The sequence below is a fragment of the Aotus nancymaae genome, unplaced genomic scaffold (assembly GCF_030222135.1).
Source record: "Aotus nancymaae isolate 86718 unplaced genomic scaffold, 86718_ANA_hifiasm-v0.15.2.pri h1tg000036l, whole genome shotgun sequence".
Classification (NCBI taxonomy): Eukaryota; Metazoa; Chordata; class Mammalia; order Primates; family Aotidae; genus Aotus; species Aotus nancymaae.
In genome coordinates this window covers 35,523,157-35,540,490 of record NW_026988450.1, presented here as the reverse complement: position 1 = coordinate 35,540,490, position 17,334 = coordinate 35,523,157, and the positions used below count along the sequence as shown (strand labels likewise).

Sequence of the window (17,334 nt, the reverse complement as noted above, 5' to 3'; positions counted from 1 at the left end):
GGAGATAGATATGTTAAGAAATAGTTTTTATTAGTGTTTATAAAACATGTCATCTGGGCTTTAATCACTCATATAACTTATGCCTAATGAGTAAGTGCCATGGAAACCAGACCAAAGAAACAAGATCCCTGCTGACATCAGTCAGGAATTAAATAGCAAACTATATGTAATATAAAGCAAAGTATATACAACATATTATAACTAATCACAGAAAGATATTAAAGATCAAAGGTGAACAGTAAGATTGCCACAAAGAGAAAAATAGAAGAAGGTAAGACAAGAGAGATTTTAGGGAGAAAGCATCATCTTACCACATATATCAAAGTACCAGCCAATGAAACAAAACTACCCTTTCTTGGGAATTGTGAAAACATGTATTTTCGTTTTGCCAAAGTCATACTCACGCATCATAATCCTGAATGACCAGTCCCACAGACCAGATAGCAGTCAAATACTCATTAACGCCATTGGGGCTGATGTAATGAAGGGAGTCTGGAGACCTTGGGTCACCATTGGAGCCAGTGAAGTCCACTCCCACCTGCCAAATAATAATTGCAGCCCTTACTAAGGAGAAGGCAGGGATACCTGTGCTTGATGTCCAGGAAAACTTAAAAGAGACAGGATATGCAAACTTAAAGCATTCATCCTGGAGCCTACTGCCACTTCCTAACAAATGCCTGCCACTGTTTCCACAGACAATTAAACAAGTAAAGCCTAAATGTGAAACAACCTGCCGCATCTATTTTCTAGATGGCTTAAATAATAAATTATTATACCCATTATTTAGGCTTAGGGGTTGTCTTTTATAAGTTTGTCTCACTAATGCTTTCTAGTCCTTCAATTACTTCAGGATAACCACTGGTTTGTACACATCTACTTTCTCTCAAGAGGAAGAGATCTCATCAACAAAGCTGAGAACTTCACGGTGAGCCCAGACAACCTGCCTGAGGCTGCTGAGGAGACTATGCTAAACAGAATGTAAAAATTTCATCACAAAGTCAGTTTTGCAGTGAAGGAAAAAAATACTGCAACATGGAGAAAAAAAGCAACCTGTTACAGCCTATGCTGAAAAATTCAGTGTGTTACTTACAGTAAAATTCAGCTGACATCCTCCCATTATATAGTCAAGGAATGTGCATTCTACTGTAATCTAAAAATAAGAGAAAACTGTTAAAATTACAACTCTCCTACTATACAAGGGAGGCAAAAAAAGTTTTGGCATATATTTTTAAAAGTTTGTAAACTGAATAGGACATAATATAAACATGGAAATCACCCCTGCATTCAGGTTTAAGGTACCCCTTCCCCTATGTGCCATAAATCTGTAAGATTTTACTTTATGATAATTGTAGCAATGTTAAGATTAAAATATTAATGGCCAAAGATGAAATATACTCACTTTAAGTTTTAAAATATTAGTAATGAATCCAGTATGTTGGATTTCATAACCATAGTAGTCAAGATTTTAAAAAACAAAAACTCTACTTGTTCATCCTAAGAAATCTTGGCTTTTCCCCTCTACTCATAACATTTCATATTGAAATTATGATGAGGATAAATGCACTGGGTCAGGTCATATCCATGGGCTGAGAAAATACTACGATGCTTTATATTTCCTAAGATAATGAAAAACTTGTCCTTTGCTAACAAGTTGCTAAATCTTGGAAGCAGGTTACTCGAAAGATTTTTTTTTTTGCTCTTCCCTACTTGATCCTTTTTGCTAAAGATACCCAGATACTCATGTGATTTTCAACTGCCTGAAATTCAAGTATTTGTTTGATATAAACCATACTAACAGGAGAACTTGAAATACGTTCTCATTATAAGTAGCCAAGGCCAACTGACCTCACATTGTTTCACACTGATAACACCTGAATTCTTGTAGCTTTTTTTCTTTTGCCTCTTTTTCTCATTTATGCACTCAAATTCAACCTATAGGAAGAAAAGACAAAATGTTACTTTTTATTAGCAATATTAGAAATGCCAATGTGAATTTAAATGAATGATTTTTTTTTCCTTTAGAATCAAAGTACCGACTGATATAGGTCTGTTGCAAAATATAACTCTGAAACAATTATATAATATGTTAAGTATGTGGAATATTTGTCAGGTAAATTTCCAACAATTAAGGCACTCCTAAAATTGCATACCTTTCAAAATAGTTCCCCCAAATAAATTTTACCTCTACAGATAATTTCCTTGTAAATATCCCAAGTCATAATCTTTCCACTTAATAATAAAGGAAACAAAATATCACTACTAGCTGATACTAACATAAAGAACAAAAATATGCTGCAAAGAAAAGAAGAGAAACAGTAACATCATAAAACAAATATATGAAGTCCAACTCTATGGTAAAATATGCAGCAAAGACCTTCTCTTTCCACTGGGAATACGTGTTAGAAATTGATCTAACACCTCCTTTTGCTTTATATTTCCTTCCCCCAAAATACTGATCTTCCTTCCCTCTCCTATCCACTCCACCCATATTTAGGGCTTGGCTCAAGTTGTTCTCCTCTATAACTTCTACTACTCTAGTCTTCTCTGATCTCCATCTACCTCTTTAAATTTCTACAACTATATGAAATGTAGTTACATACTCTGTGTTATTCTCAAGTGTCTCATTTAATTTTTTTCCACAGTGATATTATAATCATCTTTAAGTTATGCCTTCAAATTCTCACTGTCTTGCCTAATAATAATACAAAAGATATTCAACACTTGATAAGTCACCTCTTCTGGTTAACACAAAGCCACTTACGTACTTCAGACAGTCATTACTAGTTTTCCAAGAATCAAACACTAAAAAATACAGGTGGTATAACAGAATGATGTAAAACAAAATTATGTTACAGAAATTCTTTGATGATTCAAGATCTTGCCAGAGTCTCAGTCACAATCATAAGTATTAGTAATTCAGTATTAGAAATTTAAAAAAAAAAGAAAAAACAACTAAAAAAAAGAAAAAAAAATATTGAGTATTAGAGCTACAGAAATTCCACAAACAGAATTCTCATTGAAAAAGGGCTAGATTACTTCACTTATTCATTTATACCTTCAGGCTCAATAAGTGCTCTTTGGTCCTGCTGAAGCCTATGCTTAATGACCCTCAGGCCCAGCTTTCAGTATTTCATAGTCTATTTGAGAGGGGCAGGGTCATTCTACTACAGTACTAGATGAGTGCACTGGGGCTAACTGCCCTGCATTGGCTGCTGGATGGAACTGCTGGCCATGGAAACCAATGCCTACTTTTAAAGCTGATATTTCTTTTTCTCTTCTCTCTGCGAGTAAAGTGTGGTTCCCTCTAGGGATTGCCGGCATTGTGTTTGCCTTGGTGACTCAATACCATGATACAATGGGAAAAAGGTTTGGAATTCTATTGCTAGTGACTGCAATTGTGATGATCTTTGCTTTCCTGCATGTAGTTGCAGTCCTCATCTGGCATTAGTAACTGTTATGTGGTGTTCTGCTCAATAAAATTCATACCCCAAGTCTGAATTGTGGATTAAGTGATTACTAAACATTTCAAAGCATTATACAATATAGTAATGTAGTATGCAATAAAAGCATAGTAAACCGTTTGATGCTACAGGAGAAAAAGGAAATACAGTAATAAACACACGGCTCAACTATAAAGTACATGCAAATGCAAAGATGTAACTTACAGGTGAGCTTCTGGAGGCTTCTTTCAGTTTTGTCATGGTGGTTTGAAATGTTCCAATGAGATCATGTGACCCATCATTGTCATAATCATAACACTCCACCTGAAATTAAATATAATAAAAATATATAAAAGTCAATATAATTTTATTAAAGAGTATTGGCTGCAATCAATATAATCTACCATGAAGTGCCCTTTTAATTAAACTAAATGAAAATGTATAATATGCAGTCCCTACTTGGGAAAGTAGGAATTAACATCCTAGAGAAGCAATATTGAAACCCTTTCAAGCCCCAGGTATCCTCGGAATGGGGATCTGAGACAGAACACAGGCAAATGAAAAACACAAATACTGTTTCAATTCCACATTAAGCAATTTCCAGCTCCTCTATCATGCCTTCTCTAAGTGCTGATAAAGGGCAAAATGGAGTTATATACCTTCTTTCTCATCTACTTCTTTGCCTTATTACTATGCAATGGCTAAAAGCCATTGTCTGGAGAAAGAAAGGAAGTCAACATTCTAGGAAGCTAAAAATTACAAAATTAAATCCTAGATAATTTAGAATTATGAAAAACGTATTTCATTATCTATGATCTGGTGAGGCTAGGCTTGTATTAGAAGTTAGATATGACGAAGCCAGATTTGCATCATTATGAAGATCACAATTCTTACAATGAAAAGAACAATTCCAGGGTAAGAGTACCTAGTCAACTGAGGAAGTATCTACACTAGGTCATATTTACTCTATTTCCATGTAAGACAGGGTGAGTTCTAGTCTTAGATCTGGTTTTGATTAAATGCTCTCTCTCTCTGAAAGGAGAAAGAGCGGTGAGAGTATTTGAATTGCATGTAATTTCATGACAGGTTGACAGAGCAGTCAGAGTAAATATTCACCAGAATACTCGAATATTCTTTGCAATAGGAAAAGTTAGGTGGCACGAACTATCAGCAAGCAGAAGTGTTCAAGGGAAGCTGAAAACTGACCATGATTGTGAACATTTAACACCAATTTTTTAAAGTACTTCATATCAAAACAGATTATTTCATTTCTGCAAACATTATGTACAACACTGTGCACATTCTCTAAACAGCCTTGTGAGGTAGACAGAGTGGGAATCCTGTTACTATGATGCCCATTTTGCAGAACTAAGACTAAGAGGAATTAAATAAAAAGTCTTAGAAGATGGTATGCCTTGTGAGGTAACCAACACAGGTAAAGTAAAGCTGTGCTAAGGACACTTTGAAATCCTACAGCCTGTACTTTAAAATAAAAGCATTTACCATCAGCCAATAGAGAGATTCATCTTGCTAATATTCTTCTCAAACTTATTAACTGCCAAACTAAAATGCTCAGGATTTTATATGTTTACTTGGCAAAGTGACTGTTTTTCCCCTTAGTTCTATGAAATGAATGCTTATCATAACTGGAAGTCTTTCATTCCTTACTTGTATTTTCATTATTCTTCAGGAAGACTAAAAATCAATTAATCAATTAAAACAGTCAAGATAGAGAATTTCAATTTTGAGTAACAGAAAGAGATTTTATATGCTTAAGAAAATGCTTTGCAGGCATTTTGGCCACTGACCAAGTCTGACAGTCTGACTCTTGCCCTACTTAGTATCCAATTTTTAAACCAAAAGCCTTTTATATGACTCCTTAATGTGCCAAAGGAAAATAAATTTAATAATTTCCATAATTATTTAGAGGAAATAATAAGGTAGAAAACAATCTTAATATTTTAATAAGTTCTTTTTTTTAAGCAGACATTTTTCAATTATAGAAAACAGAACTTTATATTTTAGATTTGCAATCAGGGAACACCAGTTTATATCTAAGACAAGATTAAGCTTTGACAAGGCCAAGATTTTATTTAAATAAACATTATGAAGGGCTAAAATTGTTCATATGTTTAGACTATTCATATGTTAAAATTTCAGGAAATGTATAAAATATTTTTAAACTAAAAGTTTTGATTACTCACTACAACAAATACATAGAAAAAGCTCTCTCTTGTCCCCTTTAAGGCAGACATGATATTTATAATGCTGGCATATGTTCAAATATGGTTTGAGGTAAGATGATTTGTGTGATTTAATTAATCTCTTTTCAAGAATTCAAAGACTAGTGCTATGGGCTGTTTAAACAATGGTATTCATAACAATACATGCATATACACATATGCATTGTATATATGCAAGTATTTAATATATACATGTATTCATATACATTTAATGGATATACAATATACATATATACATGCATGTAGTATACATAATAAACAGATGTGCAATAAATGTATGTATATATATACACATGTGCATATGTATATATGAAAGAGAATGTACACACCACACAATACTACATTCACTAAGGCATTCCCATTTTAGGCAAAGTGGCAGCATGCATGATTATTTCTCGTATTTACTTGATGTGACAAAAATAATACATGCTAGAATAACACACCGCAGCAAAGAAACTCCTAAGGATTCTGACTCTATTCTCTGCTCTAAAACTCTTTACTATCCCTATAAGCAATTTTCAAACACTAAGAGAATCACAAATGTATGACTTTCTGATATTGCAAAGAAATACAGAACTAAATGAAATAAAGTCAGTGATTATGTAGCAAACCAAGTTGTGTATAGTTAAAAACAAACCAAGAAACTTTTAGGAATGGAAGACATTCATCAGAAAAAGCTCAGAAAATCAGTTTACTTACTATAATAAAATAGACCTGTAAGCATGCCACTGTGAGCAAAAAAGTTTAAAAATACTGTATTGTTGTTAACATGTCATTATACACAATCAAATGGTTATGCCTTAGACATTTTCCCCCAGATTTTCATGCCTTCTGACATCTAATGATGTTCTATTTTTAATATGAAAAGCAAAAGTCTGGATTTGGTATAATGATAAAAAATAATTTTTATAGCTAGTTTTCAACTATTTATTTTAGACCTGGATTTTTCACTACTGTTTGAAATACTATGCAAATCATATTTAGATTGATTTTTAAAGCTCTTTACAAACTGGAAGCAATTTCTTATGGATCTCAGAAATGAAGCAGTTTTTTTGGTTTTTGTTGTTGTTTTTTTTGAGATGGGGCCTCGCTCGGTCACCCAGGCTGGAGTGCAGTGTGAAGTAATCTTGGCTCACTGAGACCTCCGCCTCCAGGCTCAAGTGATCCTCCCACCTCAGCCTCCCGAGTAGCTGGGACCACAGGTGTGTACACCACACCCAGCTAATTTTTGTATTTTCTGTAGAAACAGGATTTCGTCATGTTGCCTAGACTGGTCTTGAACTCCTGAGCTCAGGCAATTCACCTTCCTCAGCCTCCCAAAGTGCTGGCATCACAGGCCTGAGCCACCACACCAGGCAAAAATGAAGCAGGTTTTCAGTAACAATGGGGCACAAAATTGTGACAAAACTTTCACTTTTGCTAATTTAATCTTTGCTTTTCTGCAAGGTAGAAATTATTAACTCTGTTATAAAAGTGAAGAATCCAGGTGAAATTTCCTACTAATAAGCAAAATAAATAAATAAATAAATAAATGTGAAAAAGTTCAATTACCTGTCCAAGATCCCTTAGTTAAAGGACTAAATTAAAACTTGCTGTGGTCTGACTCCGTATCTTATACTTATTCCATATCACCTTGCCTGCTTTTATCATATTCATTATCAAAAAAAGGGAAAAACAGACCAAAAAAACCCTTTGATCTACTGATGTCTTAACATAAAAAAGACTTCTATCTGTAATCATGTAAAGATAATAATTCTAGTACAAAAGTGTCTTTTATATATATATATGCATAGATTTTTCATTCTCGACACCACTCCATGAGTTTTCTTTTATTTAGACTTTCACTCTTTTTTTTCAGTAAGCACCTATGAATAAAAACATTTAAAAAAATACTGAGACATCTGCTATTTCCTGTTCATATTCTACTTCCCTGTAACTCTAAAACTAAAGCCTTCTAAAAGCTTTCAATTAATTACTTATCTCATTCCGAAAATAAAGCAGAAAAATGCCATCAATACTCCCCTCCCTTGCTAAGGACAGAAGCAAGCTCTGAGTTCTTAGGGTAACATGTGCTTCTGTCTGCAACAGACATACCAAAGGCAAATCATGTAGTTCGAGGTTCCTATTAGCAGAGCAGAGGAATCTTATTAAAAGGAAAAAATATTAAACAGGACATTTTATTTTTAAAAATACAGAATAAAATAGAAATTACCATTTGACTAAGCATTAGGTCAACAGATTAGTCAAACATGCCTACTCCTCAAACTACGTCACTTACCAGAAGACATTTCTATTTTAGTATTATTCTATACATAAAATTTAACTCTCTAGGTGTCTGTTATATCAATTACTTTCTTTAAATAATATCTTATATGTTAATTTTATAAAATAGATGAACATGTATATATTTTTGTATTACATATATATATAATTTCAAATTACCTTAATGGTTTTGTCCATATCTCCGTAACACAGGGAGTTAAGAGAGATCTTAAAAGGCCTCCAAACAGGATTCAAGTTGTTTTTAATGACCTATAAAAATGTGGTTTCAAAAAACTGTTAGAAAAACTTTCAGTTCAGTAACATTTTGCTCCTGCCCTTCTTAGGTTCTTGCTATTCTCTCAATATTCATCCTCTACCTCTACATCAACTCAACGTTTTCTACAAAAAAACTAGCTAGAACAATATTATACAACTGTTACATAAAAAATGTAATAAATTGTCCCGTTGTGGTGCATTCTGAGGAAAGAAGAAAACTATTTGGAAAATATATCTACTTATTACAAGGAACACTTAGAAACTGCAGAGGTTGGCCGGGCACGGTGGCTCACAACTGTAATTCCAGCATTTTGGGAGGCAGAGACGGGCGGATCACCTGAGGTCAGGAGTTTGAGACCAGCCTGGCCAACACGGTGAAACCCTGTCTCTACTAAAAAAAATATAAAAATTAGCCAGGTGTGGTAGTGCACGCCTATAATTCCAGCTACTCGGGAGGCTGAAACAGGAGAATTGCTGGAACCCAGAAGGCAGAGGTTGCAGTGAGTGAAGCTGTGACACTGCATTCCATCATGGGGATAGAGCAAGACTATGTCTTGAAAAAAAAAAAGGAATTGCAGAGGATTACTGATTTTATTAGCAGCCAAGGTTTCATTGTAGGCCACAGAAGATTCAAATATGAAATAAGAAAAGGTAAATATGGAATAAGAAACTCACTGTGTTGGCATTGAGTTGGAGAAATAAGCCTACATTTATAATTTAAAATTGTAATACTATATATATATATATATATATACACACACACACACACATAATAAACAGATAAACACAAATAAACATATTTCTTAGCTGTGTCCACTGAAAAGGCCTCAAAGCAATGATATCCAGCAGCAATGAGCACATTTAGCATTCAGATGTCGGCGTCTAAATGCTACAACGCTGTTGCAGGAATAGGGTTTATTAAGAGACATGGCTCATTCTGGCTCTGGGACAGGGAAGGTACAAGGGGAACTGAGAACATCCTCTAACTTAAGAGAATGCTTAAAGACAAACGAGGTCAAAAAGAAAAACCCAGAGCCATTTTAAGGAGCTCTCTCTAGTCAAACTTGGATTAATCTGAGCAGCAAAAACACACTAATGACTTAAATACAAAGCGTACACTGTTATAACAATCCATGAGTTTAAAATGATACTAAAAATAAAAGGAAAGTGAGAGAGAAGAGACGAAAGAGGAATGCCTCTAACATACGTAAATAGGATAAAAAATGCTAATATAAGTAAAAAGGATAAAAGATTTTGAAAAATCACAATTTTACTGCCCACGATACAATAATTGATTAGGCCATGATCATCAATAGATACTAAAACCACTGGTTGAAATGCTAGGTATTCACGCAGTCTCATAGTTTCACACCACGTATCACTTATTCATTACAAAGGGGAAAAAATAGGACTTTATATGGTGAGAGCTGGCGGTCCTCAGCTTAACCAAGTAGCCAAGCATGACATCATCAATGCTGGGCAGCCTGGCACCATAAGGCTCCTGAAAATGTAAAGCAAAGGCACACACATAGTGTTCTTGACAGAAACGTTTGATCTAGATCTAGTTGTGAGGAAACAGAAGAATCCAGAATGTTGGGCATTCTGGTCTCGATATTCAAGAAATTCAGTGGCACCAAGGTATAAGGAAGATAGGGAGAAGAGTCCTCTATTGGGAATATAATAGTCAAATGCAAAATATGACCCTTGACTGGATTCTGGACAAAACAAACCAAAACAAAATACACATAAAACATGTGGGACAACTGAGGAAACCTGAAGATGAATGGTACACTGAATGATGTTACATTTAGCTATGTTGAATGTTAATTTTTTTCAAGTATAATTGTATAGAATGCCCCTATTCTTTAAACACATCTGCTGTAGCACTTATTAATTTATTTATTTATTTTGGGGTGGGTCTCACTCTGTCACCCAGGCTGGAGTGCACTGGTGCAATCTCAGCTCACTGTAACCTCCACCTCCTGGGTTCAAGCAATTCTCGTGCCTCAGCCTCCTGAGTAGCTGGGACTACAGGAACATGGCACCATGTCTAATTTTTGTATTTTTACTAGAGATGGGGTTTCACCATGTTGGCCAGGCTGGTCTTGAGCTCGTGACCTCAAGTGATCCACCTGCCTTGGCTTCTCAAAGTGCTGGGATTACAGGTGTGAACCACCACACTTGGCCTGCTGTAGCAGTTAAAGGTAAGAGTTATGATGTCTGCAGCTCCAATAGGATGATTCTGCAAAAGGAAAATATATGTGTGCATAAGTGTGTGTGTGTGTGTGTGTGAGAGAGAGAGAGAGAGAGACAGAGGAACAGAGACAGAGAGAGACAAAGAAAGACCACAAGTGTGTGGGGGTGTGCCCATTTGGTAAATCTAGGTGAGGGGTGCAGAGGAATACATTTAGTGTTCTTTATATGGCTTAAAATTTTTCAAAATAAAAATCATAAAGTATGGTAGCAGCTCCTCATTGAAAGAAAAAAATGTGAACATGGTGATCTTGTGACTCGGCTATATGTAAATCCAAACTCAGATTTACATTTTTATAAATATAAACTTTTTAAAATTCAGATTACGATAATTCCAAAGAACACCTCCATTATGCTTTTCAAATCCCAATATTCACCTCTGTCCGATGAACCATTAGCCAGTTTCCATCAGATGTCTGCTTGTGGAATTCCAGGTATGGATCTGACTTTCCAAAAAGATCCTGTATTTAAAACAAACAATAAAAAGCATTTATTCTCCTCTGAACCCATGAAACCATGTGTGACCACACTTTATACATGTTGGCAACCACCTGAAGTCTAACTCTATAGTGTTGGTAGTAAATACACATCCCATCACCTTTCTCACTAACTTATAAACTTACTGAAGTCTACTAGAATTATCAAAGCACTTGTAATAAATGCTCATAATCCTGTATATTATACCCTTACTTCTCAAAAACATGTCAGTTTTAAAATACTGTGGTCAAATGTACCATAAGATATGTTTTTGGCTTGTTTTTACCTTTAACCATTTTCATTCACCTATCACTGAGTAGTTTTATATAAATGATATCACAAACATTAGTCACACCAACTCTATAAAGGCAGGGCAGTTATCAGTGAGAAAATGGATTCAGAGGAGTTAATGATTTTCCCAAGATCACAAAACCAACTTATTGATGGATGCAGGCCTTAACTTCGTATCTCACCCTTCTATGTCCAAAACTCCTTCACCAATACCACACATTTTTTTACATACACAAATGACTGGAGATGGATAAGTGGAACACATAATAGAAACACTTCAAGGGCACATCTTTTATTTCCTCTGTAATTCACCACAGAACTTCTATACAATGCTCACGTACACTAAGTGCTCAAAAACACCCTTATCACAATCCTTAATACATACACATTCACACACATACAGAGAGATAAAATTCTGGAAAAATGTAGGAATCACTCACAGAGGTTAAACTCAGGTGGTAAAACTATGGATGATTTTTTCTCATTTTCATCTATCTTCATTTTGAAATTTGCATATTCCTTAACATATATGACTTGTTATTTTTGAAAATGAAAGAACACTTGTTAATCCCACAGGAATACATGCAGATACATCCCTAAGCTGAAGATTTCTTTAGTCTTGAATTAACCACAGTATTAAATTAAGAACTAAAATAATTTTCTCTCTTAAACACAAAGTTTAATGTCAAGCAAATATTTGATAGTCAAAAATATAAACACAAAGACTATGTATTTAACCTTATCTCTAAGAAGAATCAAGTGAATGAAATAAACCTCTCCATGTCCCATTTTATAAACCTAAATAACAGCAACATAACAGAGAGAAGTTTACTTTTCAAAAACACACTAACATGCCCTGTATGACTTATCTTAAAAATAATCCTACGGAAAATGCAGAATATCCTTGTTATCATTTTGAAGGCCAAAAAATAGTACTTGTATGAAGGTTCATTAAGTTGTCAGTATTAGAACTAAAACAAGAATTAAACTACCTGGCTCTGATCTCCAGGATATATTAAGAAAAAGAAGCAAGGTGGAGGAAAGTATACATCTAGTATGCTACACTTATGCAAGGGCTGGGGGTAGGGAATATAAATACAAATATATACATACACACATACATATGAACACACAGATGAGTATACATACACACACACACACACACAAATCCTTAGATATTTAAGAAACTGAATGATTAAATTATAAAAAATATAAAACATAACTTTTTTTTTTGATATGGAATCTTGCTGTCACCCAGGCTGGAGTGCAATGGCACAACCTTGGCTCACAGCAACCTCTGCCTCCTGGGTTCAAGCAATTCTCCTGACTCAGTCTTCCGAGTAGCTGGGATTACAGGCATGCGCCACCACACCTGGCTAATTTTTGTATTTTTAGTGGAGATGGAGTTTCACCATGTTGGTCAGGCTGGTCTCGAACTCCTGACCTCGTGATCCACTTGCCTCAGCCTCCCAAAGTGTTGGGATTACAGGCGTGAGCCACCACACCTGGCCAAAACACAACTTTTTAAAAATTATTATCTACCTGAAGGGAAGGGGAAGCAAGGTAGACAGGGAGAGAAGATAAATTTCTTAAACACCTTGTTTTGTAGATTTTAGAGACATGTAATCTTTTACGTGATTATAAAACAAAATTAAAATGTTTTTTTAAAAGCAATCCCTAAATATCAAAAGCAAAATGAAACTAGTGTCAGCATAACCACACAAAAGAATCATTTCTCTAAATCATAAGAATGTGACTATATAACAAAAGCGGAATATATACACCTTAAAGACAAAAAGAACTTCAAAGAAAGTGCAAACTGTTTCCAGTAAAAACAGTGTTAATAATAATATTGATATTTTTCTTCTAAAACTAATATATATTATATGAGACAAAACAGATAAGCAGTTGTGTTAATATCTTTAGCAATCAAGAGAAATGAGGTATCAGTATAAAATTCTGTAATCCTATGCATTTTTGTTGTTGTTGTTGTTTTGTGTTTTTTGAGATGTCACCCATGGTGGAGTGCAGTGGTAAGATCTGGGCTCACTGTAACCTCCCCTTCCTGGGTTCAAGCAATTCTCATGCCTCAGCCTCTTAAGTAGTTGGGACTACAGGTGTGTGCTACCATGCCCGGCTAATTTGTGTATTCTTAGTAGAGACAGGATTTACCATGTTCACCAGGCTGATCTTGAACTCCTGACCTCAATGATCTACTCGCCTCCCAGAGTGCTGGGATTACAGGTGTGAGCCATCATGCCTAGCTAGTAATTCTACATTTGAATTGGAAATAGTTGTGTAATTTTACAATTTAGCTTTTCTTTAAAAAAAAAAAAAAGTATTTTCTGTATCTGTCCACTGAAAAGCCCTAGAAACCATGAATGATCATAACACACAACAGTGAGTACCCTTAGCACTGGACTGTGGTCTCTAAATAACAATTCCACCAAAATGAACTAAGATTCCTTTTAATTTGCCAGTCTGAGGCAGAAACTAGATTTAAAAAGCCTGGAACATGACTTATTAAAGACAAAAAGAACTTCAAAAAGAAGTTCTTTGAAACTCTTGTCATTCCACAGAGCAAATAAACTATCCAAAGACTCCTGGAGTTGTGCCAAATGGTCTCATGAACAAACTTAAAGGGGTTCCCTCAGGCCAAAGCTGGAATAATTTAGGCATCTATGAGAAGTAATCCATTGCTGTTATTAATATTTAAATCTATTACTTAACAGCAATTCTAAAACAGAACAAACAAACAAAAAAACTTCACTGTCACATTTAGGGGATGCTAGGGAATCAACTTATAATTTTGAAAAATGGTAAATATGGAAGAAACTCAAATATTTTAACTTGCCTTTCCTATATAAACTGTATGACAAAGTAAATAAATACCTAATGTGGAGAAGTTTATCTCTATACAAATATTCTTGCTAAGAAGCAAAAGCAATGATAGAGTGACGATATCACCATTTTACAGGCTCTCAATAATAAAACTAGGTAGTTACCATCAATGATCACAAACATCCCCAAAACACACAAGTTAGTGTGAGCCTCCTGATGGAACTGCACACCACCAGTGATGAAACTGTCTTGCTAACAATTAAAAATACCAGCCAATTATACTTCTAGATTCAATTGCCAGTTTACAGAAATCAGAAAACAAAGGTAGAGAAAGAAACATGTTAAATGACACCACAGGATTTAATTAGCCAACTGCAGAACATGGAAAATTCTTTAAAAAAAATTTTTTTTAAAGACGGAGTCTTGTAATTATAGTGCACTACAGCCTTGAACTCCCGGGATCAAGCCATCTTCCTGCCTCAGCCTCCTTAGGAGCTGGGACTACAGGTGCACATCACCTGTGCCCAACTTCAATGTGGAAACTTCTGCAGGACAAAGAAATCAGTTTTCTCCATTGAATAAATTCATGAATGGATGAACGAATAGAAAAGAAAGAAGGGAGGCAGGAAGGGGAGAAAGAAGTAAAAGGAAGGAAGAAATGTGCAGATTTATAAAGACTTAAGAAACACTTTAAACAATGTAATTGCTTAAAGTGTCTTCAGAGATACATCAACATATTCATGGATGAAATGATATGAAGTCTGGGAGGAGAGAAAGTAGATAAGGGTAGAGATTAAACAAAATTGGCCATGAGTTATAATCGTGGAAGATGGGTGATAGGAACATGAAATTTCTTTTAAATAGTCTTTTATTTTTGCATATATTTAAATTTTTCCACAATTAAAAAAAAAATCCCCAGCCTATAGTCTAAAATGTTTTCTTTACGTTTTTTTTTTTCTTGAGACAGACACAGGCAAGAATGTGTGATTGCTGTTTACTGCAGTCTTGATTCCTGCGCTCAAGTAATCCTCCCAACTCACATGAAACTGCAGGCATATGCCACCATGCCCAGGTAATTTTTGTATTTTTTATAGAGATGGGGTTTTGCCATGTTACCCAGGCTGGTCTCAAACTTCTGAGCTCAAGTGATCTGTCTACCTTCGCCTCCCAAAGTGCTGGATTACAGGCATGAGGTGGCTCTAGATGAAAGAGCCACATCTAGATGAAAGAGGTGAAGAGAAATGGGTTCTGCTTAAACATATATACACATACATGCAAAATTTGGAAGTAGCTAGTACCCTATGTGATGTTCAGAAGATGGAGTTCAGGATATTAAGTGCATTTTTATTTTCTCAAAAAAAAGAGGCAAAACATGACATCCTTGTTGAAGTCTGCACAGTCTACCCACCTTATTATCCAGTTTTCTGGCTGCCATTTCAAACAAGACCACTCTATTATCTTTTATTTCTTCAGCTGAAATCTATGAGTAGACAAGGTAAGTGAAAGAAATATGTTTTAGGAATTCTGATATACTCTTAAGCACTGATTTATTCTGTTAACTAATATAAAACCTACACTAATACAAATGAATTCTAAAATGTTTCATAAGAAAATGGCATAATTAAGAAAGATCTACCATTATTTCTTTTATGTGTATGAAATAAAGATTTTCCCAAAAATGCCCAGGTCTGCATTTAGCAATGTCTTTTGAAATGTGGTTGCCCAAACTGGATCTTCCCTATCCAAGGGAAACGTCAAAACCCCAGAAGATTGAGAATATCCTCTGCAAAACACTGGCTAAAGTTCCCTAAACACTGAGAAGCATGAATAAATCATACCTAGAACACTCTATAAATTGAAATTATCAGATCAATGTTTTCCTTTTTTTTTTTTTTTTTTAAGATGGGGTTTCACCATGATGGCCAAGCTAGTCTTGAACTCCTGCCCTCAGGTGATCCACCCACCTCAGCCTCCCAAAGTGCTAGGATTACAGGCGTGAGACACCGCGCCCAGCCCAGATCAATGTTTTTCATCCAATGTAACTGAAAGACTCATTCTACTTAAAAATAAGTATCAGTCTCTCATGCTCTACAGCAAGGATGCTAACTACTGATAATGTTCTCTTTCCCACAAAAATCAACACCCCTGAACATTCTTATGCCTTTGGAAATCTAAACTAGAGCCAACCAGCTGCTCAGAGAAATGTATTTGATAATCACAATAACCTTGAAACATAGCTCTCTCGGGAGCTACCCTTACATTCTCAGAAGGAGCTAAAGTTAAAATACTATCACTCTAGGCAGCAGTTATCTGTAGAGACACTCTAGAAGATAAGGTTTATATAATTGGAAACGTGAAATGCAATAAAGCATATATTGGCATTATATAATTGGAAACGTGAAATGCAATAAAGCATATATTCATTTGCCCGGAGCCAGTAGTCAGCAATGAAAAGCCTAGGTAGGAGGATAGGCAGCAGAGAACAAGCACAATAAATGATGGTAAAGAGTTTATAGGTTCAATGGCCATATCATAATATAACATCCCTCTGGAATAAAATCCACTAGGAAAATTTTCTGTCACATTGAGAGGACTATGTTTCCCCAGTAGAGAACCAAATTGATCCAGATTATTAAGCAGTTTCTCTCTAACATAAGAATTGACACTTCCACAGAGGAGGGGCAGGTATCACCCAGGTGCACTTGACCTCTACGGGCAACTTAAAAAAACTGAAAGAAGGGACTACCACACTGTATGTTTCTCCTTGTTTGCACAATACATTTCTCATTTGTGATCACAAGACAAGGGTGGATAGAATGCAACATTCAAGATTGAGTGACAAAGCATGGCTGTAGAATATTTGTCTAGTATGCATAGTTTTGGCATGCCCTATTATGCCAAATCTTCTGAGACAAAAGACAGATATCTTATGTTTACCGTAATGCTCCCATTTCCTGCAGGTTTGCCATTTTTCAGCATCAGTGGTCGAGTTAGCTTCTTACTGGAAACAATCTGTTAGAATTAGAAAGTGATACAAAGAGTCATTTCCCTTCATCCTATGAATTTTTAAATGAAAATAGTTTCAGCAAAAAAGACTGAGTATGAGGTTCACTTAAAGTCATTAGAAATAGAAGCATGAGCTGGGCTTGGTGGCTCACGCCTGTAATCCCAGCACTTTGGGAGGCCAGCAGATCACAAGGTCAGGAGTTCAAGACCAGCCTGACCAATGCGGTGAAACCCCACCTCTACTA

General features: G+C 35.3%; 1 protein-coding gene across 2 annotated transcripts in view; it reads right to left on the bottom strand.

Moving 5' to 3' along the window:
* Nucleotides 1–17,334, bottom strand: part of CPNE3 (copine 3) — a 49,362-nt gene that overhangs the window by 13,074 nt on the left and 18,954 nt on the right. For both annotated transcript variants that reach the window (XM_064384346.1, XM_021667008.2), the window contains exons 4-11: nt 17,021–17,095; nt 15,492–15,563; nt 10,852–10,935; nt 8,126–8,215; nt 3,666–3,764; nt 1,846–1,932; nt 1,091–1,150; nt 405–538 (exon numbers count right to left, since the gene is read on the bottom strand). In XM_064384346.1, coding sequence (XP_064240416.1) covers nt 405–538; nt 1,091–1,150; nt 1,846–1,932; nt 3,666–3,764; nt 8,126–8,215; nt 10,852–10,935; nt 15,492–15,563; nt 17,021–17,095 — 701 coding nt within the window. The remainder of the gene's footprint in view (nt 1–404; nt 539–1,090; nt 1,151–1,845; nt 1,933–3,665; nt 3,765–8,125; nt 8,216–10,851; nt 10,936–15,491; nt 15,564–17,020; nt 17,096–17,334) is intronic.